The sequence below is a fragment of the Gobius niger genome, assembly GCF_951799975.1.
Source record: "Gobius niger genome assembly, chromosome: 4".
Classification (NCBI taxonomy): domain Eukaryota; kingdom Metazoa; phylum Chordata; class Actinopteri; order Gobiiformes; family Gobiidae; genus Gobius; species Gobius niger.
The window spans coordinates 2,552,108-2,576,098 of record NC_136855.1 but is presented as its reverse complement, the minus strand read 5'-3'; the positions used below and the strand labels follow the sequence as shown (position 1 = coordinate 2,576,098).

General features: G+C 45.0%; 1 protein-coding gene across 1 annotated transcript; it reads left to right on the top strand.

Annotated features, from left to right (window-relative positions):
- The first annotated feature begins 2,301 nt into the window (after positions 1-2,301).
- On the top strand, positions 2,302-23,743 carry LOC306961761 (uncharacterized protein). Its single transcript, XM_079554636.1, has 10 exons — positions 2,302-2,381; positions 5,760-5,942; positions 7,097-7,146; positions 7,298-7,425; positions 9,241-9,494; positions 11,429-11,611; positions 14,482-14,697; positions 15,061-15,202; positions 21,412-21,645; positions 23,095-23,743. Exons 2-10 carry the CDS (start codon positions 5,760-5,762, stop codon positions 23,730-23,732), a joined length of 2,028 nt encoding a protein of 675 aa, XP_079410762.1. The 5' UTR covers positions 2,302-2,381; the 3' UTR covers positions 23,733-23,743.
- The last annotated feature ends 248 nt before the right edge of the window (positions 23,744-23,991 follow it).

Sequence of the window (23,991 nt, the reverse complement as noted above, 5' to 3'; positions counted from 1 at the left end):
AAAAAATGAAATTATGTTTTAGTTAAATCCTCGTATTTCCAAAAGAAACCGCAGAAAAATACGCAAATTTTTTCTGAAGAATTAAATCCATGAAACACAAACTACATCTTAAATATTTACTCTCTGTGGAACGAGTTTTCTTTTACTCCAGTAAGAGTACAGTTACTTCATGAGAATATTACTCAAGTAGAAGTAAAAAGTACCACATGGCAAAACTACAGTTACTTCAAAAAGGTGGTCAAGTACATGAACTAGGTTACCTACGGCTACTCTGGTTTCCCCTACCACTAAAAACATGTACAATAGGCCGGGATGAATGGTGTTCTAAAAGTAACTGAAATCTACGTTTATCTTAGAGCAGACTGGACCTGACGGCCTTCGGTTGAGCTCACTGCTGATTGGATGATTGTTCCCTTTGCCCCGCCTCTCTCTCTCCTCAGTCACCTGACGCTGGGCGGCCATGTTTGTAGTCCGTTTAGGTTTTTGTTCTCTCCGGGGTCAGCCCCTCAACACCAGCAGACTCACCTTCAGTAGCTCCAGCAGGCCAGGCTCAGACCGGGTTTAATCCAGGCTCGGACCGGGTTTAGACCTAGTTCAGACCTTGCTTAATCCAGGTGTAGGCCAGTCTTCAGGTCTTCTTCTCTAGAGCCAGGTTCAGACCTTGCTTAGTCCGGGTTCAGACCAGGTTAGGTCCTGTCTTAGAGCACCGTGTGGACGTGCTAATCCCTCCAGAGACCAGAGCAGGACTAAGGCTGGTCTAGACCTGGTCTAAGTCCGGACCGTGTCGCAGTCCCAGTCTAAAATAAGTGATAACCTGACACCGCTCGGACTGAGCATGTGCAGAGCTCCGTGCTCAGCGTGAAATATAGTTTGTTTGGGTTCACGAGGAGAATGTTCCGTGTCAAAATGCATGCCGATCATAAAGAACTGCAGTGGTCCAGGAATAGGTAGGAGGCGCTATAGAGTGGAGTCCTACAGCTGGTTATGTAATTAGGGCCACACAGGGAACATGTGGGACGACTATGAATCAGATCAGTCCGACTTTATACGTGCATTTGGTGGGAAATAAAGCGCCCAGAAAACACCAGAGGGCTAAACCACGACGCTGGATTAGAGGGTTTACCGCGGTCACCTGGTTTTTACTGTACTACAAAGATGGATCACTTTGTAGCAGGGTAGATCTCTAGTGTTTGTCTGTGTCGAATTTAGTACAGTGTTCATGTTCAGTGTCTACCTGTAGATGTGTGTCTTCACTCTTAAAGGAATAGGCCACCGTTTTTACATACTGAGATATGTTCTTACCTTAGCTTTGATGAGTTCTTTAGGACCTGTCTGATCTTCCCCCGTGCCTTCAGTCACGTAAACACAGCACAGACGGCGTTAGCATTTAGCCTCTCCCTCTCTCCTCTATAGCTCCAAAACAGGTCAAGATAGAAGCTACCAAGCTCTTCCACGTTTTCCCTATTTCAATATGGTTACGTGAAGTGTTCCACTACAAAGTATAATTACACAAAATTAAACAATGTGCCAAATTACTCCTGGTATTATTACGCCTTACAATATAGTCCCCCCTTTTATCCGCTTAGAAAATCCACATTGTAATTATACTTTGTAGTGGAACACTCTTTTCATTTTCCTTTTTTCTTTTTTAACAGTGTGGAGGAAACAAAAGTGAGACTCCACGTCTTTAACCCCTTAACCTCGCCTTAACAAAGTGTATTTTCTCCAGTTTATTTTTACCCAAAATTCACAGTTGTAGCACCGCGTTGTAGTCACTTTTTTTGACATTTCTTTTCGTTGCATTTTTGTCACATTTTTGTCACTACTGCTATTCTTTGGTAGCCTATTTGTTGCGTTTTTGTCACATTTTTGTCGATCTTTTGTTGCATTTTCATCCTCGTTTTCGTCTCATTTTTTGCTTAGAATTTTAGAATTGTTTAGAATTTAAATTTGAGGTGAGGGTTAAGAGGTTAAACGAACATAAGAGTCAGAATGGGCTGAGTCGAATTTAGGAACGAACTGGCGCCATCTCCTGGGCAGGTTTGCAAATTGCACTTCCAAAACTCAGGACAATATTATTTGGATTGAAAAGATGACGACGATTCAATTGATATCCGTTGGCCAGAGGAATAAATGGCGGACAAAATATAATCGCAAATAACGCGTAGAAAGAAGTATTTTTGCAGATCCGGGGGCTCTCTTTATTATTGTTGTAGTCTTGGTTCTGTCCAGTCGGTGGCGCTGCTGCTGCGTCCGTGATTCTGAAGAAGAAGTGACGCATGCGCAGTGGGCCTTGTTGACATTAGCTTTTCCGCAGTTAAAATTGTAACAATTTCCTGCGAATTTCACCTTCAAAATCACCAAAACAGCGGCCCAGACACGTACGTATATTTATCAAACATTAATAGGTGCAATTCTATTTACATTTACGACAGTTTGAAGGCTTTATTCGCTCGGTTTCGTCGGTTTAGCGAGAGTTAGCCGCTGCTTTTGTTGGCCGCACATGAGGTTTCCCTGCGTTACTTCCTACGATCTTCTCAACACCAGGATGGACATATTTGAATCAGATCTATTACTGCAGCGGTGGTGTGAATCATTTGGTCGCTACTGTGATTTTTAAGCGTATATTTACTTTGAGGTGGAAGATATTTTAGATGTATTTCTATCACTGGCTTTTATTTGAACGTATCCTCCCAGATTAATTACGGATACAAACTCTTTTGCCGTCTCCTCGCGATAATGCGAAAAAAGACGTCCAGTGACCAAGGGTTCACACCACTTTTGTTTTGTCTGAAACAGCTACATTTTATGCTCTTCGTATTGGTTTGAGAGATACAATAAATGGTCAGTTATCAGACAAAATTGATTTAACATTGCCACGTACCTAATCTAAATAATTTTCCTAATCTTAAAGGGATATTTCAGGATTTCTGACATAGGGCCTCATTTGAGTTAGGGCTGCTCGATTATTTAAAATAATAATAATCACGATTGTTTTTGTCGTAATTGAAATCACGATTATTCAAACTATTATTTGCCGCCTTAAAAAAAAAAGTATCTTTATTTTATTTATTTATTAATCAAAACACTATGATGATATTTTATGTTTTCTGGACAGTCTTAAAAGTACAAATGATTTCAAGTACGCCTTGATTAAAGAGAGGTCCCTGTTTCACACCTGCCCCCTGCTGGCCAGCCCTCACACCTGCGCAAGTAAACTGAGCAGCGCGGCCTGATGACATCACAGCGCTATTTGTTTTTATGTCAGACAAAAGCATGAGCCACGGCACGTGAAAAGGGAAGGGAAAATAATCCCAGCGGCCTGAAATAACGCAAGTCGGCTTTGCAAAAAAAAAAAAATGGGAAAAAAAAAATACAAAAAAATGGAGAGAAAATAAATAAATTATAATCGATTTTTTTGAGATTATGCAAATTTTGTAATCGTTTACTGTTGTAATCGAAATCGTAATCGAATTTCGATTAATTGCACAGCCCTAATTTGAGTGTTGTTGATTTCTGGAGATGTATATTTTTTTTCAATTCATGCAGTCGTTATATTTGAAGAGTTTAGTGGTGCTAGGCTAGTGCTATAGGCTAGTGCATGCCTATGGTAACTAGTAGCCTGCATTAAAAACAGTCTGTCCCAAGCACAGAGCACCTGAGGCAAATCACTTATAACACAAGACTGCTGATGTAAATGTCTGTGTTGACATAATTTTTGAAATATAACCATTTTGCATTTGAAAGAATATATAGATATAGATATTTGAGCAGCATCAGCTTCCTGGTTGTAGCTACGCAGCGGCGGAGTGATCTGCTAAGTTACCGGATCTACAGTAGTTTGTTTACCTGCGGCCGCATTACTACACGTGGAATTCACAAAGGAGTTACCATAGACATGCACTAGCCTAGCACTAGCCAAGCACCACTAAACATTTCAAATACTGCATGAATTAAAAAACATAAATATCTCCAGAAATCAACAACACAATTGACGCTCTATGTCAAAAATCCTGAAACATCCCTTTAACCTCTTAACTCCCATGTAGACTGTGCCCATTTGACCCAAATCTAAAAGACAAAAACGCAGCTAGCAAAACAACAAAAATTAGATGAACGAAAAAGTGACAAAAAAGTGACACAAAAACGTGGAGAAAACACAGCAAAAGCAACAAAAAAGAGACAGAAACACGGCAAAAAACGCTTAAACGCAGCGACGTGACAAAAAGTTACAATCACTTTTGTAGGTCTTAGCTTTCAAATGAGGTGTTTTGCTCTCCAGTCGAGAAGCCGTTAGATTTGGGGGAACGGGAAAAAATGTGCCCGGTTCAGGCGGGGGTAAGAGGTCAACCTTAATTGTTTTCCTGTTTCTAAACGTAGGTGTTTTCCAACCCATTTCAAACATATGTGACGGCAGAATAACCGAGAACCGTCTGACGGCATCGGAGACACTTCGCAAAATTATTCTTATGGAAAGGCTGAATTAAAATAACTTCATTTGTTTAAGCTCTAGGGCTGTCAAAATAATTACTATATCGACTTATCATCCAATAAATGAAAGATAAACTCAACTTTTTTGGCTTAAATGTTTGTCGTTTATTTTACATTTTTTAACCCTATTTTTATAGTATTTGAACAATTTCACTGTAGTACATTGCGCTTCATTGAGTTTGAATGTTCTCGTCGTGTGTTGTTAAAGGTACTGTATGTTAATTTAAAAACAACTTTTAGAACAAGAGAACACTTTTTTTTCCCAGTTTGTCTCAGTGTCATCGAGTGGTGCTCAATAATATCGTTTATTATGATATTTTTCTACCTCAATATTTTGAACTTCAAATGTTCTAATGGTGACAGGCCAAAGCTCTGGTGAATTATATTTACTTGGTGTTTTCCTAGCCTGTGTCCCCGGATTTGAGGTAAATAAACTTGGTCAAATCAAGTATTAAACAGGAAGTAGTGGTCATGTATTAGTTTTACTTATAGCAACTGCGATTTTAGTTTAATTCACATTTTAAATCTGCAAAGGTGTTTACATTTTGTATGTTTTTGAGAACCCCTTGGTTCTTTTGCACCGCTACCCATTGTCACACTTTAAGGCAGGGGTGTCCAAACTTTTTTCCCCGGGGGCCATATACTAACATGTATAAGGCATGGAGGGCCACAGATTCAGGTCAATGCATTCAAACGTTCAACTGGGTATATTTAAGAGAGGTTTAAACCATTCCACACACTTAGAACCATAATGCCAGCTCAGTCCCACAATAAATGTTCATTTTTTAAGTTTTAATTGCATGGAATTATTCAAATTGGAGTAAAATGACCATCTCTGACAATGTGTGGCAATAAAACAAGAAGGCTGTGGGCCACCAAAAATTGGTATGAGGGCCGCAGTTGGCCCTCGGGCCGCACTTTGGACACCCCTGCTTTAAGGCAACTCGGCTTTTCAGTATGATTTTTGTGCCATTTATAACTGAGTGCATTCTTTGTATATTATGAAATATTACTATTATAATAAACGTATAAAAACCGCCCTCCTTCTGGACAACAATAAAACAAAACTTTTTCAGCATTTTGTTGACACGGGGTGGGAACCTTTTGGATACCTCACGCTTCGATTCGCTTTGCAGGGGGTACTTGAAACTATTTCAGATTGAAAAAGAAGGTGAAACTGAACGTTTGTTTGAAAGGACAGTCAGGAGCATTTTAGGTTTATTGTTGTAAATAGTGCTTTTAAGTGATTGCTTTGTCCTCGTCCTCAGATGGACGTCATGGAGCAGTGGACCGTCTCCTCCCTGATGTCTCTTCTGCCGAGAGGCCTGGCTGTAGGACCCTCCCTGTCCTGCGGGGGCGCTCTTGGCCTGTGGTGGGTGGGGCTTCCCCTGGAGGCGGGGTCTGAGCTGCCAGGAGGTCGGGGGACGCACCAGGACTCCACCAATCACACGGTGAGACTTTAGTTTGTGGTTTGACTTGACCGACATAAAGTAAGTATTTAACTGCTAGACCTTTCTTTTGCCGGACACTTTGGCCGACTGGGTCGTAAAATGTCGCACATTCACAAGAATTACCGGGCCTTGAAAAATATATAATGAATGTGTTATTATGTATATTAATATCCATCACAATGCACCTATGTATTTATAGACAGAACACTACATGAGTGCTTTAGTAGGGCCAAAACATGACTAAAGAAAGAATGATGTCAGGAAATGCAGCTCAAATCGCGGCAAGCGTCATGCAGATATACTCATCTGCACTTTAACTCCGACAGAAGGTAAACCCAAACGCTGTCCTTATCCAGATCTGACCGCATCAGCTGCACAGCAAGGGTTGGGCTGTAAGATGCCCTTCCACGCTTGGCTTCAGGTGTAAAATGAACCATTAAGTCTTTCACCGCTGAAATATTATGGAGGAGCAAATCGGCAGTGCCAAAGTCATCAACGGTCAGGCACGAGCGATTCACCACGGACCCCGCTTCTTCCACATTTTTACTGTTGGCCTACTTGGTCGATGGAAATTATTTTTACCTTTGGTAAGTCACCTGCTTTTCTAACTGGCTACAGCCGGCGAACGGAAACTATGCTCTTATTATCCAAATCTAAAAGCTTATTCAAAAAAGCATCAATAGCCACACAAAACAAGACTAAAAAGCCACAAAAAATTTGAAAAGAAAGCGATGTAAAAAGTGTCAAAAATACAACACAAAAAGCCACAAAAGAGCAACAAAAAAGTGATAAAAAAATAAATAAAAATGTGGCGGCAACAACGCAAGGAAAAATATCTGTTTAGATCAATTTTGTTGGTCATAGCTTTCAAATGAGATGTTACACTGGCCTATAGCTCTTCAGTTAAGAAACCTCTAGATTTGGGTAAAGCCAAACATCATCGACAAGTGGTCGTCTGGTGGATTTAGGATTATCTTCTAACACGATGACCCCCATTATTAAAAAAACGTGCCGATAAATTAATTGTTGCAATTTTTAATTGTGATTAACAAAATTATTGTTTGTTGTCCCATCTCTAGATTTGAATTGAAACATTTAGAATATCCATTTTCCTGTGAGGTCATCAGTCCGATCTCTGGTATGTTGTTTTGCAGAAGGGAAAAGCCAAAGAGAAATCTACAACTCCACCTCCTCTGTTCCTTCGGTAAGTTTCCAGCTTCTCCACAGACACTTGCAGCTCAATGTCCAATCCCACAGATGTTTTCCTGATCATTTATATCCACGACAGGCTGCATTATCAGCTCTACGTGTCTTTCCATGTTGATGTTTATGCGTCTTCATGTCTGTGCCCTCAGTTTTGCCTGTCAGGCTCAGCGCAGCTCCCGGCACAACCTCTCAGTCCAAACTCAGGGTCAAAGAGTCCGAGCCACGAGGACCATTCAGACCGGGGCAGAACTCCTGCTGGGACCCGCCACAAAACCAGGTACTGCCCATGTTAGGACGAGACGCTGCAGGTGAAAACATGGATCCTCTAAAGGGGCGGTGGTGAGGCCCCTGTTGAAGAAGAGCAATTTGGACTGTAGTGATTTAAAAAAAATTCAGACCAGCATCCATTTTTAAGCAAAATCTTAACAGAAACTTGTCTTTATCCATCTTAATGATTTTAATAGACCGCCCTCTTAAAGATTATGAATGACTTTAGATTAAATTGTGACTCACAGAAGGTCACAGTGTTGGTTCTCCTGGATCTGAGCGCTGCCTTTGATACAGTCGACCACACTATTCTTTTAACTCGTCTGAAACACATCGGCCTCTCTGGTGCTGTACACAAATGGTTTACTTCCTACCTCACAGACAGGATGTTCATGGTAAGTGTGGATACTTCTTCTCCTCTAAGGTCCATGAAATTACATTACGTGGTGTGCCCCAGGCTTCAATTTTAGGCCCAGTGCTTTTTAACCTGCATATGCTCCCTCTTCGTCATCAAGAAACATGGAGTCAACTTTCACAGTTATGCTGATGATACACAGTTATACATCTCCATGTCTCCTGATGACACCAGACCAATCATGGATGGAAACAGAAAACTTTCTCCAGCTTAACCAGGACAAAACTGAAATGAGGCCCAGAGAGAGAAACGTTTACCCAAACTACAGTCATGTCTTTAATCCATCCTCACAGGTGAAAAACCTGGGTGTGATCTTTGACTCTGAGCTGGCATTTATTCCACACATTAAGAATATCACAAAGATAGGTTTTTACCATCTAAAGAACATAGCCAGAGTCCGCCCCATTCTCTCTCGGGCCAACACGGAGACGCTCATGCATGCTTTTATCACCAGTCGTATCCACTACTGTAATGCCCTGCTTTCTGGTCTTCCCAAAAAGAGGATCTGAGGTCTACAACTTTTACAAAATTCAGCAGCTCGTGTCCTGACGAAGACCAGGAGGCGGGACCACATTACACCGGTTTTAGAATCGCTGCATTGGCCCCGTTTGTTTCAGGATAAACTTTAAAGTTCTTTTAATGTTTTAATGGTCTTGGTCCTTCTTATCTTTCAGAACTGCTTTTACCTTACAGACCTTCACGGCCCCTTCGCTCCTCCGGCAGGGGTCTCATAGTTATTCCTAAAGTCAACAAAAAGACTCACGGCGAGGCGTCTTTCCAATATTATGGCCCTCGCCTCTGGAACCACCTGAGGAGGAGCTCAGGGCTGCAGAGAACGTTCATGTTTTAAAGAGCAGGCTCAAGACCCACCTTTTTAGCTTAGCTTATAACTGACATGATATGTAAAGTGTAAAGATTTGAATGTGAAAGTAAAAAATAGAGCAAACTCTCTTAATGTTTATTGTAGGATATGGGATTTTGTCTAAAATAACTCCGAAATGGCTCTGCCGTCTTTCCCTCGCGTGTCCATTCACAAATACTGACATGTTTGATGTCCATGCGACACACAAAATCCCCCCAACAGCACTCTGTCAGATTCTGTGTGAACCGAGAGCATTACCCAAATCTAAAAGCTTCTTATAAAAAGAGTCAAAATAGCAGTATAAACGAGTATGAAAAAGCAACAAAAACACAACAAAAATGTGAAAAACGTGACAAAAGAGTTACAAAAACACAACAGAAAAGGCTACAAAACATGACAAAAATGTGACTAAAACGTGACAAAGAAAGCATTGAAAAAGCGACAAAAAGTACCTGTACTTACATGTGTAATTACTTTCTTGTTACCTGTACCTAACCATGGATCTTGCGGGCTGAATCTGAAGTGTTACCGAAATGTCTTTCTCACAGATCCAGTCACACTCGGACACTCTGAGAGAGAACATGAGGCTGAAACATTATCACCTCCTGTGGAGAAACTGTACGAACAAACCCCAGAGGCAGACGACAGAGACAAGATGGCCGCTGGAGCACAGCTGGAACACAGTTTGTCTGCAGCAGTCACGCCTCCTCTCCGTAAACCGACTGCGAGCGTGAGAAAGCGAGTTAGACGAGACCCGAGGAGGGGCGTTACCGCGGAGATGGCGGGGGGCCGACAAGTTAAGGTGAGTCCACAGACAAACCGCATTTTAGTGATTTGGAGTTATTACTTCACATTAATGCAGAATCTATTCGAAAGGTTTTTAGTCCATTTTAATGCCAGCGCCTTTACTAAACTAGCTCATTTTCTACTTTTAGATTTTCTATAAATAATTCAAGCTTGAATTATGCAAAATTCATGCTTTTTTTTTTTATTCTCAATGTTTTTGTGTCATCGGGAAAAGTGTTTTATTTACCAAGATTGTGTAGCCTGGCTAACACCAGACTAAAATCACAAGTGATATTTAGTCTGGGGACCACCAATTCATTTTCTCGTAGGAGAGGTGTGGTTTACGATCGTCCATACTCGTTTATTGGGCGATACGAAAAAAAAAAAAAAAAGTCTCATGCGTCTGCACGTAGCCATGGCCAATCATATCATCGTATGAGATGACGTATGACGTACCCGCTGTAAACTTTTGAGCTAAATTATTTAGAACAAGGTCTAAAGCTTGATCAAAAAATACCATCGTGTCTGCTGCTGTCATGTTGGATCCGTAAATAAACTTTTTTTTAAATTATCCGTAAATAAACTACAAGCTTCCATATATCGAATAGCGCGTCATCGTCTTGCCGTCCCTCCTCGCTCTGTGATTGGTTCCCAAATCCACCGGAGATTTGGCCATGGTCCCCAGGCTGTTGTGCAGTTCGAAATAATTCGAGCCCACACAGCAGCCTGGTGTTAGCCAGGTTAAAGATTGTGAGTATTTGCTTAATGAAATCTAGCAAATGCTTTTTGAGTGTTTTATGTGAGACACATTACAATTATTAGAGAAAAATGATGAGAATTTCACAAGTGTGATTAATCACAGTTTAAAAAAATTAGCGATTGGCAGCACTGCTTAAAAGCAAATTAGACACACTTTTGAGTCAATGATTGTGTGCTGTTTCAACCAAAACCTTAGCTGAATGAGTTTTGAACCAGAATTGTATTTTTGACGAACTAATGCTGTAAAAACTGTCAAGTAATGTCATTATTTTAGATGTAATAGCAATTTAAAGTTTGACAGCTTAATTGTGCTTAATTGACACCTTAATTCATTCAATTGTGCTGTTAAGCACAATTGAATGAATTAAGGTGTAATGCTTTTCCATTCCCCACAGAAACCCTATGTCCATTAAGACATTTGAAAACAAGCTTCAAGATCTTAGTCAGTCCCTGAGCTCCATGTTCCTGTCAGTGAGCGCGCAGCAGCATTCTGGACTTGTTGTAGGCGGTTAAGTGAGGATTTGTCCAGCCCACAATAGAGCGTATTACAATAATCAATGTGTGACGATATAAACATATGAATAACTCATTCAAAATCGCTGTGTGGAAGATAAGCTTTCTAAGTTGAAAGAAGCTGGCTTTTATGGCAGAATTTATATTTTTGTTGAACCTGAAGGTGCTATCAAAAACTACCCCAAGGTTTGTGGCAGAGGCTCGAAGGTGAGGAGCCAAGAGCTAAGAACATCATGCGGGTCATCCACATTTTTGTTGTTGTTCTTCTGTCTTTTTCTCATTAAGACTGCAACGTTTTTACTTTTTGCAGACACTTTGAGAGGGATTCAATGTTGTTTTTACTGGAAACAATATCAGAAAAACAATGAAAAGAGAAGTGGGCAGGGCCCAGAACGGAGCCTTTAGGAACTCCACGCTCGACTTGTGAGAGCTGTCCCTTTGAGGCCCGCATACTTTTTTCAAGAAAGTATTGGTATTAGCAATTAGACGTGCCTCGTGCTGGAGGCAGTTTGAGTGTTGAAATGAGCAGCCCGAGTCCAGTGGAGCTGTCTGCGCTTCAAAGAGCAGTGTCACCTCACAATATCAGCAGTTGGAGTGTTTTGAGAAGGAGATGAACTGATTTTAACGCAGGTGGAAAGATCGACCAAGTCATGCTCTGTGCTCTGTAATCCTGCTCAGGCGGTTACCGTGGAGACGAAAGGTGGGCGGGAGCGGCGGCACACCTGTGAAACGTGCGGGAAGAAGTTTCTCCAGAAAAGTCACTTGGACACACACAAATTCACCCACCTCAGCAAGAAACCCTTCACGTGCGACCAGTGTGGGAAGGGCTACTCGTCCAAAGAGAGCTTCCGGGCGCACCAGGTACTGACCCTGACCTGAACTCTGACCAGAACCAGGATGGTCATTTTGTCACAACTTAAAGGTGTGTTATGCAACTTTCATTTCAAAAGAAAAAGTTGATATTACTGCGTATTTGAGCTTTCAGTGACCCAGTGGCTGTAGTGGTTAATATAGTGCCTTTACTTACCATCCTGCTGTAGAACGCTCCAGGACCAATTATTTTTTAGGGTCTCCGGTAGGTTTGTGGAAGAAAAACATGAATAAATGGAGGTTTATTTGGTTATATGCACATGAAGCAACTAATACAGTGAGAGAAAAAATATGTGAATGCTTTGGAAAACACCACGATACTCCTTGCACCATTCTTCACAGTGCGGATAGGGTTTTGATGTTGGTGCTGTTCCATTTTCCATTCGCACATGACGTTATGTGTTCCTCCCAAAACTATTCATCTTCTGTTTGTGAAAGAGCACTTGGATGCTCTACAGCACTACTGGAAACATTTTCAGTGGCTTGTTGGACCCAAAGTCGAATAGTTTGGGAGGAACACACAACATCATGTGTGGAGGAAAAATGGAACAGCACCAACATCAAAACCCTATCCTCATTGTGAAGTATGGAGGTGTATTCCTCCCTCTCCTGTCAATGTTTACATGTTGTGGCCAATAAAAATATGATCAAATGTAAATGTTTGGGTGGTATTAGTATAAGCAGACACTGTTTAATCATTCTTGTGATTTTGATGAAGATCAGACCACATTTTATGACCAATTTAGGCCTAAATGTGAGAAATTCCAAAGTGTTCACATACTTTTTCCTCTCACAGTGTATACAGTATAATCAATACAATCAAAGAGGGTAAGGTGTATGCTGAAGCCGCAGCTTATTATGCCTATCCTTACAGCACAGCATTTACCCATCAAAATGAAAGGAAATTTCCATGAAAATAAACTTAGAGCTACATTTTACTGTGTTGATGTTGATACAAATATGTTTTTAAGGATTGAAATGTTTAACTTTTATTTTTTCTTAAATGATAAATGAAACATATGTAAAATAAATAGACTCCTCTTGAGATAATCAGCAAGACATTCCACAAGTTCACCCCTTTTAACAGAAATAGTATACAAATAACATTTGTGTTTAACAATATTCTAGAATTACATGACTATAACTGGACTAATACTGAATTACATATTCCTTAAAGGATTACCCTAAGCTAAATTATAATATGTTGTCAAAATAAACACTGCCCAAGACGTTTCCGATAATACTTAGGAACTGATTGTTCAGTTATTGGCACTTGAATGCACATGTGCATTTCTGTGACATTGACACTGAAGAAAGCGGGTGCTTCGTACATCAAATTCATACCAGGTGCGTAGGAGAAGTCGTGCGTGAAGCTCGTAACATGTGAACAAATGTAACTCTCGCACACTGGGAAACTTGCAAAAAGTGGGTTTTATTGCAACGGTTTTCAGCTCTAGGCCTTCTTCAGGCAAATGGCTAGAGAGTGGTAAAGAGTCACCTTAAAAGGGGGGTGGCCGATGACGCAAAAAATGACCGCGCTCTCCGATTCTGTGGGATTTAATGTGTCCCCCCGCCTCCGAGAGGGGGCGATCACGATAAACTCTTAAAACAACGCGAGGCCTACTGGATTTTTACCCTTCAGACTTTGGCTCCGAAGGGTCTGAATGATGAATTCAACCTGAATGTTTATCTATGATAAATAATGCATGGTGATGTTTTAGCCACTGATACAGTTGTTCTGTCTGAGGTGAACATAGTGATATGAATATACACAGTCAGTTTTTCCCTCTTCAGACTAACTGTGATATTTGTTTCCCATATGTGTACTACATCTGATTTAGATTAAGTATATAGTGTGTGTATATAGTGGAATATGTATATATTGTATGTGCACTGATATGGTTTGGGTGTCTATGTTATATGGCCTGTGTACCTTTTTATTTTGGACGCGGTCATTTTTTGCGTCATCGGCCACCCCCCTTTTAAGGTGGCTCTTTACCGCTCTATAGCCATTTGCCTGAAGAAGGCCTAGAGCCGAAACGTTGCAATAAAACCCACCTTTTGCAAGTTTCCCTGTGTGCGAGAGTTACATTTGTTCACATGTGACATTGACACTGAAAGGTGACCCTGCAAGTTATGAAATGTGCCTTTAAACTCGTCCTTGTGAAGAATGGAGATGCTACAATATGTTAGTTGTGTCCAAACTTATGTCTAACTTTCCTAACATTTTAACTTGGTGGCCTCCGCTTTCATTGTTTGTAATAAATTTATTGCCCAGTTGACGTCCCAGAGTTGATTCGAGGTGTCGGGGGCAGTGTTCATGGACTGTAAATTTGACAATCATTTACATGAATTAATATCTTTCCCTGTCTTTAAAAAATGTAAGGTGGCACAAAGCAAAGAGTGATGACAGAAATGGCTCTTTACTGGGAGCCGGGTCTTTGGGATTTGTTCATTTCACGAGAGCCATTCAAAAGACAGCCATCTTAAAAGTCTAAATTCACTCATTTTTAATATATTCAAATATCACTGCAATATGTACTTTTGTTTTTTTCTTGAACCTTTAGGCAGACAAAAAAATAAAATAATGATAGGTCTTTATCGGTTTTAACTCAAAAATTACAAAAATGAAAAAATCTGTATATAGTTTTTTTTACCTCCGCGTACATTGATAATTATCTGTCACTATGGACATTTATTTTATTTATTTATTTGAAGTCCTTTGGAGCTCCATAAAATCTGTATAAAATTTCATAAAAAAGGATCAGTCATGAACGTCACATCACTACAAAGAGGACGGGTCCAAGGATCGATCCCTGGGGGACACCACAGTGACGTGTGTTTTGTTTCTAACCTCACAGTTGTTCCACCAAGGGAAGCGGCCGTTCCAGTGCCCCCAGTGCCCGAAGGCCTACGGTCTGAAGAGGGACCTGAAGGACCACCTCGTCCTGCACTCGGGACTGAGACCCTTCATGTGCCTGGACTGTGGGCGGGGCTTCACACGGCGACCGTCTCTGAGAGTGCACCAGCTACTCCACTGTGAGAAACGGGACACCACTGCAAAACTGAGCCCCACGGTACATGACTGGCACTGACGCAGGGTTCTGTTCAAATGCCCACACTGTTTTCTGTAGTGCAAAATTTCATGATCACGCCATTTGGGCTGATGCCCCAATGTCCAGAGAAACAAGTAGTAGAAGTAGTAGGTCTAAATTTCCCACAATATAGTAGCATTGATGGTTATTAGACAATATAGACCAGCAGTTCTCAAATGGTGGGCTGGGACTCGGGACCCTAAAGGGGTTGTGGAGAAAGTAATGAGCTAAATTGTGAGAGCACTTCTTTTTTCTCTCTGAGCATCCAGACATCTTTTGTGACCACGAGACATTGCACTACGGATAGGAAAGAGTACGCCCTGGACTCAAACTCTCTGTGATCAGGGGCAGGTGCCGGTGCCGGTGCAGTGCTCGGTCTGCAGCATGTTCCTGGCGAACTCTGGATCTCTGAAGAACCACATGAAGGTCCACACGGGAGAAAAGCCTCACGTCTGTCAGCACTGTGGCAAGGGATTCAGCCAGAAAGGTACTAGCCCAGGACTAAACTGGGGCCATATTTTACGAAGCTGATTTCAAAGTAACCTGGGCGTTGACTGTGTTTTAGTGGTTCTATGAAGCTACATAATTTCCTTATTAGAGTAGATCCCTATGCCATGCAGTGAGCACTAGGGCCGCACAGTATTGAAAACGCTTGCGTTATGGGTGTGCAATATTGGGATAACAAACCGCTTCAACCCGGTCTGTGCCATTCAATTCTAACACAAGTCGTAAGTAAGGTTTTCCCTGTCCATAAATTGAGTACTTGCTTTTTCTTTAGAACAGTGGTAAAGTAATTAAGTAAATCAACAAGGTCAAAAATTTGGTGAATTAGGAAAATTAAGGGCCTGTCTCACCAGACACGTCCAGTCGCTGCAACATGACAGCTAAAGGACTGTTCATACTTCATAAAAGACTGTTCATACTTCATTAAGGCCTATTCAAAGTATTCATACTTCATGAAGGACTATTCATACTTCATGAAGGACTATTCATACCTCATTAAGGCCTATTCATACTTCATTGAGGCCTATACATACTTCAGAAAGGACTATTCATACTTCATTAAGGCCTATACATACTTCATAAAGGACTATTCATACTTCATAAAGGACTATTCATACTTCAGTAAGGCCTATTCATACTTCATTGAGGCCTATACATACTTCAGAAAGGACTATTCATACTTCATTAAGGCCTATTCATACTTCATTAAGGCCTATTCATACTTCATTGAGGACTATACATACTTCAGAAAAGACTATTCATACTTCATTAAGGCCTATTCATACTTCATTGAGGACTATACATACTTCAGAAAGGACTATTCATACTTCATTAAGGCCTATTCATACTTCATTGAGGCCTATACATACTTCAGAAAGGACTATTCATACTTCATAAAGGACTATTCATACTTCATTAAGGCCTATTCATACTTCATTGAGGCCTATACATACTTCAGAAAGGACTATTCATACTTCATAAAGGACTATTCATACTTCATAAAGGACTATTCATACTTCATTAAGGCCTATTCATACTTCATTAAGGCCTATACATACTTCATAAAGGACTATTCATACTTCATAAAGGACTATACATACTTCATTAAGGCCTATTCATACTTCATAAAGGCCTATACATACTTCAGAAAGGACTATTCATACTTCATAAAGGACTATTCATACCTCATTAAGGCCTATTCATACTTCAGCAAGGCCTATTCATACTTCATAAAGGACTATTCATACTTCAGTAGGGCCTATTCATACTTCATAAAGGACTATTCATACCTCATTAAGGCCTATTCATACTTCATTGAGGCCTATACATACTTCATAAAGGACTATTCATACTTCATAAAGGACTATTCATGCTTCATCCATCCATCCATCCATCCATTTTCTTCCGCTTTATCCGGGGCCGGGTCGCGGGGGCAGCAGTCTCAGCAGAGATGCCCAAACTTCCCGATCCACACACACCTCCTCCAGCTGTTCTGGGGGGACCCCGAGGCGACACCAGGCCAGCTCGGAGACATAGTCCCACCACCGTGTCCTGGGTCTTCCACGAGGCCTTGTCCCACTAGGACAGGCCTGGAACACCTCCCGCGGGAGGCGACCAGGAGGCATCCGAAACAGATGCCTCAGCTGGCTCCTTTCGACGTGAAGGAGCAGCGACTCTACTCCGAGCTCCTCCCGGGTAACTGAGCTCCTCACCCGATCTCGGAGGGTGCGCCCAGCCACCCTGCGAAGGAAACTCATTTCGGCCGCTTGTATTCGCGATCTTGTCCTTTCGGTCATTACCCAAATCTCATGACCATAGGTGAGGGTGGGAACGTAGATCGATCGGTAAATCGAGAGCTTTGCCCTCCGACTCAGCTCCCTCTTCACCACGACAGACCGATACAGCGACCGCATCACTGCTGACGCCGCACCGATCCGTCTGTCGATCTCACGCTCCATCCGTCCCTCACTCGTGAACAAGACCCCGAGATACTTGAACTCCTCCACTTGAGGTAAGGACTCCCCACCGACCTGGAGAGGGGAAACCACCTTTTTCCGGTGGAGAACCATGGCCTCGGATTTGGAGGTGCTGATCCTCATCCCGGCCGCTACACACTCGGCTGCAAACCGCCCCAGTGCGTGCTGAAGGTCCTGGTTTGTTGAAGCCAACAGAACAACATCATCTGCAAACAGCAGAGATGAGACTCTGAGGCTCCCAAACCGGACACCCTCCGGCCCCTGGCTGCGCCGAGAAATTCTGTCCATAAAAGTAATGAACAGAACCGGTGACAAAGGGCAGCCCTGGCGGAGACCAACACGCACCGGGAACAGGTCTGACTTACTGCCGGCAATGCGAACCAAGCTCCTGCTGCGGTCATACAGGGAACGGACAGCCCTTAGCAGAGGGCCCCGGACCCCATACTCCCGGAGCACCCCCCACAGGGCACCACGAGGGACGCGGTCGAACGCTTTCTCCAAGTCCACAAAACACATGTGGACTGGTTGGGCGAACTCCCACGAACCCTCGAGCACCCGACGGAGGGTATAGAGCTGGTCCAGTGTGCCACGACCAGGACGAAAACCGCATTGTTCCTCCTGAATCTGAGGTTCAACTATCGGCCGGATCCTCCTCTCCAGCACCCTGGAGTAGACCTTACCGGGGAGGCTAAGGAGGGTGATTCCTCTGTAATTGGAACACACCCTCCGATCCCCCTTCTTAAAGAGAGGGACCACCACCCCGGTCTGCCAATCCAGGGGCACTGTCCCCGACCGCCACGCGATGTTGCAGAGACGTGTCAGCCAAGACAGTCCTACAACATCCAGAGACTTAAGGTACTCAGGGCGAATCTCATCCACCCCCGGAGCCTTGCCACCGAGGAGCTTTCTCACCACCTCGGTGACTTCAGCCCCGGTGATGGGCGAGCCCATCTCCAAGTCCCCAGCCTCTGCTTCCTCATCGGAAGACGTGACGGCGGGATTGAGGAGGTCCTCGAAGTACTCCTTCCACCGTCCGACGACATCCCCAGTTGAGGTCAGCAGCCCCCCACCCGCACTGTAAACAGTGTTGGTGAAGCACTGCTTCCCCCTCCTGAGGCGCCGGATGGTTTGCCAGAATTTCTTCGAGGCCGACCGATAGTCTTCCTCCATGGCCTCCCCGAACTCCTCCCAGACACGAGTTTTTGCCTCTGCGACCGCACGAGCTGCAGCACGCTTGGCCTGCCGGTACCTCTCAGCTGCCTCAGGAGTCCTACAAGCCAACAAGGCCAGATAGGACTCCTTCTTCAGCTTGACGGCATCCCTTACTTCCGGGCGCCACCACCGGGTTCGGGGATTGCCGCCGCGACAGGCAACAGAGACCTTACGGCCACAACTACGAGCAGCCGCATCAACAATGGAGGAGGAGAACAGAGTCCACTCAGACTCCATGTCCCCCCCCTCCCCCGGAATCTGGGTGAAGCTCTTCCGGAGGTGAGAGTTGAAGACCCCACTGACAGAGGGATCCGCCAGTCGTTCCCAGCAGACCCTCACAACACGCTTGGGCCTGCCAGGTCTGACCGGCTTCCTCCCCTGCCAGCGGATCCAGCTCACCACCAGGTGGTGATCGGTTGACAGCTCCGCCCCTCTCTTCACCCGAGTGTCCGAGACACGCGGCCGGAGGTCAGATGACACAACTACAAAGTCGATCATCGACCTCCTGCCTAGGGTGTCCTGGTGCCACGTGCACTTATGGACACCCTTGTGCTCGAACATGGTGTTCGTTATGGACAAACCGTGACTAGCACAGAAGTCCAATAACAGAACACCACTCGGGTTCAGATCGGGGATGCCGTTCCTCCCAATCACTCCCTCCCAGGTCTCACTGTCGTTACCCACGTGGGCGTTGAAGTCCCCCAGTAGAACAATGGAGTCCCCAGTCGGAGCACTATCTAGTACCCCTCCCAGGGACTCCAAGAAGGCCGGGTACTCTGCACCGATGTTGGGCCCGTAGGCCGAGACAACGGTGAGAGACCTGTCCCCGACCCGAAGGCGTAGGGACGCGACCCTCTCGTCCACCGGGGTGAACTCCAACACGTGACGGCTGAGCTGGGGGGATATGAGCAAACCCACCCCAGCCCGCCGCCTCTCCCCGCGGGCAACTCCAGAAAAATGGAGAGTCCAGCCTCTCTCCAGGAGTTGGGATCCGGAACCCAAGCTGTGCGTGGAGGTGAGCCCGACTATATCTAGTCGGTATCTCTCAACCTCCCGCACAAGCTCAGGCTCCTTCCCCCCCAGCGAGGTGACGTTCCATGTCCCGAACGCCAGAAGCTGTGCATGTGGACCAGGTCGTCGAGGCACCCGGCCTCGACTGCCACCCAGTCCTCTTAGCACCCGACCCCTACGGATCCCTCTGCGGGTGGTGAGTCCACAGGAGGGCGGGCCCACGTCGTCCCTTCGGGCTGTGCCCGGCCGGGCCCCGTGGGCAGAGGCCCGGCCACCAGATGCTCGCGTTCGGGCCCCAACCCCAGGTCTGGCTCCAGGGTGGGGCCCCGGCTGCGCCATGCCGGGCGACGTCTCGGTCCTTGATTGGTGTACGTCCATAGAAGTCTTGTGAGCTGCTCTTCGTCTGACCCGTCACCTCGGACCTGTTTGCCATGGGAGACCCTACCAGGGGCATAAAGCCCCGGACAACATAGCTCCTCGGATCATTCGGGTACTCAAACAACCCCACCACGTTAAGGTGGCAGCTCATGGGGGTTGCTTCATAAAGGACTATTCATACTTCATAAAGGACTATTCATACTTCATAAAGGACTATTCATGCTTCATAAAGGACTATTCATACTTCATAAAGGACTATTCATACTTCATTAAGGCCTATTCATACTTCATAAAGGACTATTCATGCTTCATAAAGGACTATTCATACTTCATAAAGGACTATTCATACTTCAGTAGGGACTATTCATACTTCATAAAGGACTATTCATACCTCATTAAGGCCTATTCATACTTCATTGAGGCCTATACATACTTCATAAAGGACTATTCATACTTCATTAAGGCCTATTCATACTTCATAAAGGACTATTCATGCTTCATAAAGGCCTATTTATACTTCATAAAGGACTATTCATACTTCATTAAGGCCTATTCATGCTTCATTAAGGCCTATACATACTTCATTAAGGCCTATACATACTTCATAAGATGCAAGAACTTTGTTCTTGCACCCAGAGGTGCAAAATGATGTCATTTTGTTCTTGCTGCTCCTGTTCTGCATTTCTTGCAGGTTGTTCTTCACAGCTGAGCAGATCTTTTGAGCAGGACTGCCAGAACATTTCCAAAAGCTGTGTTGACTGTCCACACATGCCTCCTATTGTGTCTAACTAAAATCGTATCATGTCATATCCTGGGCTTTACCGTACATGGAGGGAGCCAATCCATCGCCAACCCACTCACATGCTCCCCACCACACATGAACCATACATAAAGATACAGTACATTATCCAGCTCTTTCAGGAGTGATTCCCTTGGAGGGTCCTTGTACCACTAAGCACTTAAAGGGCCCGATCTTGTGCATCAAAACGGAGACGCTAGCGTGACATTTTGCGCTCAGTAGGAGCACTTTGTGATCTTGCCACTCCAGACTTAGCGCATTTAAGTGGGTGGAGACACACATTTTCCTCCAACCAGATCGACTCCGCGTCCAGGAGAGTGGTTGTGTGGGAGTGGGGGTGAACATGTGCTTTTGTTTTGCTTCGCGTTCACGCCAAGCGCGGGCCGATCCGCGCCACAGCGGACGCTGTAGCTCTTTTTCTCTCGAGATGTGAACATCGTTTAGCTCACGATGGGGTAAATAAAGTTTTTAGTTTGACCTGTGAGAGCCTAAGGCTTAAGAAAGAACGCAAGACAGTGCAATGTAAACAAGGAAGTGAATGTCAGCCGTGTTTCCATCAGTGCAGTCACCTCCTCTTGTGACGCCCCCTCACAGGTGGCGGAGGCGAATGGCACATATAGCGCCGCCACTCGGAAAATAATTCGCCAAGAGCCTGCGCCGCCACAAGAACTGGCCCAAAAAGTTTTGCAAAAGGACACTGATTATCATTGGTTTTTTTTAAAGTTGAAATGCTACTTTCTAATAAAATGTCTAGATCTGGACAGAACATATTGATCATTCTCTCTTGATCAGTCTTTCTCTGATCTGTTTTGGCAGGAAACCTCGTGGCCCACATCCGCATTCACAGCGGGGAGCGGCCCTTCACCTGCGCCGTTTGTGAACAGAGCTTCTGCCAGTGGCATGAGCTGCAGCGCCACCAGCAGGAGCACGGTGGTTCTGCTTTCCTCTGCAGCACCTGTGGGAAAGTCTTCAAAGACACCCGCTCGCTAAGGGAGCATGAGGCTCTGCACTCACCGACCCGCGCCTACCCCTGCCCCCACTGTCCCAAAAGTGAGTATCACAACCTACCCCTAGCCCCACTGTCCCAAAAGTGAGTATCACAACCTACCCCTGCCCCCACTGTCCCAAAAGTGAGTATCACAACCTACTCCTGTCCCCACTGTTCCAAAAGTGAATATCAGAACCTACCCCTGTCCCCACTGTCCCAAAAGTGAGTATCAGAACCTACCCCTGCCCCCACTGTCCCAAAAGTGAGTATCACAACCTACTCCTGCCCCCACTGTCCCAAAAGTGAGTATCAGAACCTACCCCTGCCCCCACTGTCCAAAAGTGAGCATCAGAACCTACCCCTTTCCCCACTGTCCCAAAAGTGAGTATCAGAACCTACCCCTGCCCCCACTGTCCAAAAGTGAGCATCAGAACCTACCCCTGCCCCCACTGTCCCAAAAGTGAGTATCAGAACCTACCCCTGTCCCCACTGTCCCAAAAGTGAGTATCAGAACCTACTCCTGTCCCCACTGTCCCAAAAGTGAGTATCAGAACCTACCCCTGCCCCCACTGTCCCAAAAGTGAGTATCAGAACCTACCCCTGTCCCCACTGTCCCAAAAGTGAGTATCAGAACCTACCCCCAAAAGTGAGTATCAGAACCTACCCCTGCCCCCACTGTTCCATAAGTGAGTATCAGAACCTACCACTGCCCCCACTGTCCCAAAAGTGAGTATCAGAACCTACCCCTGCCCCCACTGTCCCAAAAGTGAGTATCACAACCTACTCCTGTCCCCACTGTCCCAAAAGTGAGTATCACAACCTACCCCTGCCCCCACTGTCCCAAAAGAGAGTATCAGAACCTACCCCTGTCCCCACTGTCCCAAAAGTGAGTATCAGAACCTACCCCTGTCCCCAATGTCCCAAAAGTGAGTATCAGAACCTACCCCTGCCCCCACTGTCCCAAAAGTGAGTATCAGAACCTACCCCTGTCCCCACTGTCCCAAAAGTGAGTATCAGAACCTACCCCTGCCCCCACTGTCCCAAAAGTGAGTATCACAACCTACTCCTGTCCCCACTGTCCCAAAAGTGAGTATCACAACCTACCCCTGCCCCCACTGTCCCAAAAGTGAGTATCAGAACCTACCCCTGTCCCCACTGTCCCAAAAGTGAGTATCAGAACCTACCCCTGCCCCCACTGTCCCAAAAGTGAGTATCACAACCTACTCCTGTCCCCACTGTCCCAAAAGTGAGTATCACAACCTACCCCTGCCCCCACTGTCCCAAAAGAGAGTATCAGAACCTACCCCTGCCCCCACTGTCCCAAAAGTGAGTATCAGAACCTACCCCTGTCCCCACTGTCCCAAAAGTGAGTATCAGAACCTTGAGCTGATTCTTGAGTTTGCTCCTGATAAATTCGTGTCATATTCGCCTTAAAGGGCCATCACTTTCGAAGCTGCTCGTCCTCTCTCGCGGCCGGGACTGACCCGTGGGCTGTGTGTCGTGTGTTGCAGGCTACGTCAAGAGTTCAAAGCTGCAGTGTCACCTGCTCAGCGCTCACTCCACAGAGAAGCCCTTCACCTGCCACTGCGGCGCCACCTACCGCATGCGCCAGAGTCTGACCAGGCACCAGGCTCTGCAGCACTGTGTCCAGACCACGGGAGGGGCGGGGCTTCAACGCCACAGGCCACAGGAGGAAGGAGTGGACCCAGAGGGACATAAGGAGGAAGGAGTGGAACCAGAGGGACATAAGGAGGAAGGAGTGGACCCAGAGGGACATAAGGAGGAAGGAGTGGAACCAGAGGGACATAAGGAGGAAGGAGTGGAACCAGAGGGACATAAGGAGGAAGGAGTGGACCCAGAGGGACATAAGGAGGAAGGAGTGGAACCAGAGGGACATAAGGAGGAGGGAGTGGACCTAGAGGAGGAAGGAGTGGACCCAGAGGGACATAAGGAGGAAGGAGTGGAACCAGAGGGACATAAGGAGGAAGGAGTGGAACCAGAGGGACATAAGGAGGAAGGAGTGGAACCAGAGGGACATAAGGAGGAAGGAGTGGACCCAGAGGGACATATGGAGGAAGGCACAGACCCAGAGAAAACCGAGCCGCAGATCGTCCAGGAGGTGGCTGAGATAAACATTGTCTTAGTTTGACCTATTTATTGTTTTCATATATATATGGAATATTTAGTAGATTTTCTGTTTTGAGATTTCCTCCCAAAACTGATTGTAATTCAGGCGTTCTGCTCTCCCAAAATTTCATCCGATGGGCGGGGGAATTATGGGTAGCAATATTCTTCGCAAGTTCCGTTTCTGCCGGAGCGTTTTCGCTCGCTCTGCTTGCTTCATCTTCTGCTGAGAGAGGAAGGAGGAGGACCAAGTCTGCACAGTGTATCAAACGCCCGGTATGGAC

Bases quoted from the DNA above. Each gene is read 5' to 3' on its own strand.
- LOC306961761 (XM_079554636.1), top strand. From the start codon at position 5,760: ATGGACGTCATGGAGCAGTGGACCGTCTCCTCCCTGATGTCTCTTCTG. The intron at 5,943-7,096 runs GTGAGACTTTAG...GTTGTTTTGCAG, and splicing joins AGGACTCCACCAATCACACG to AAGGGAAAAGCCAAAGAGAA. The intron at 21,646-23,094 runs GTGAGTATCACA...CGTGTGTTGCAG, and splicing joins CTGCCCCCACTGTCCCAAAA to GCTACGTCAAGAGTTCAAAG.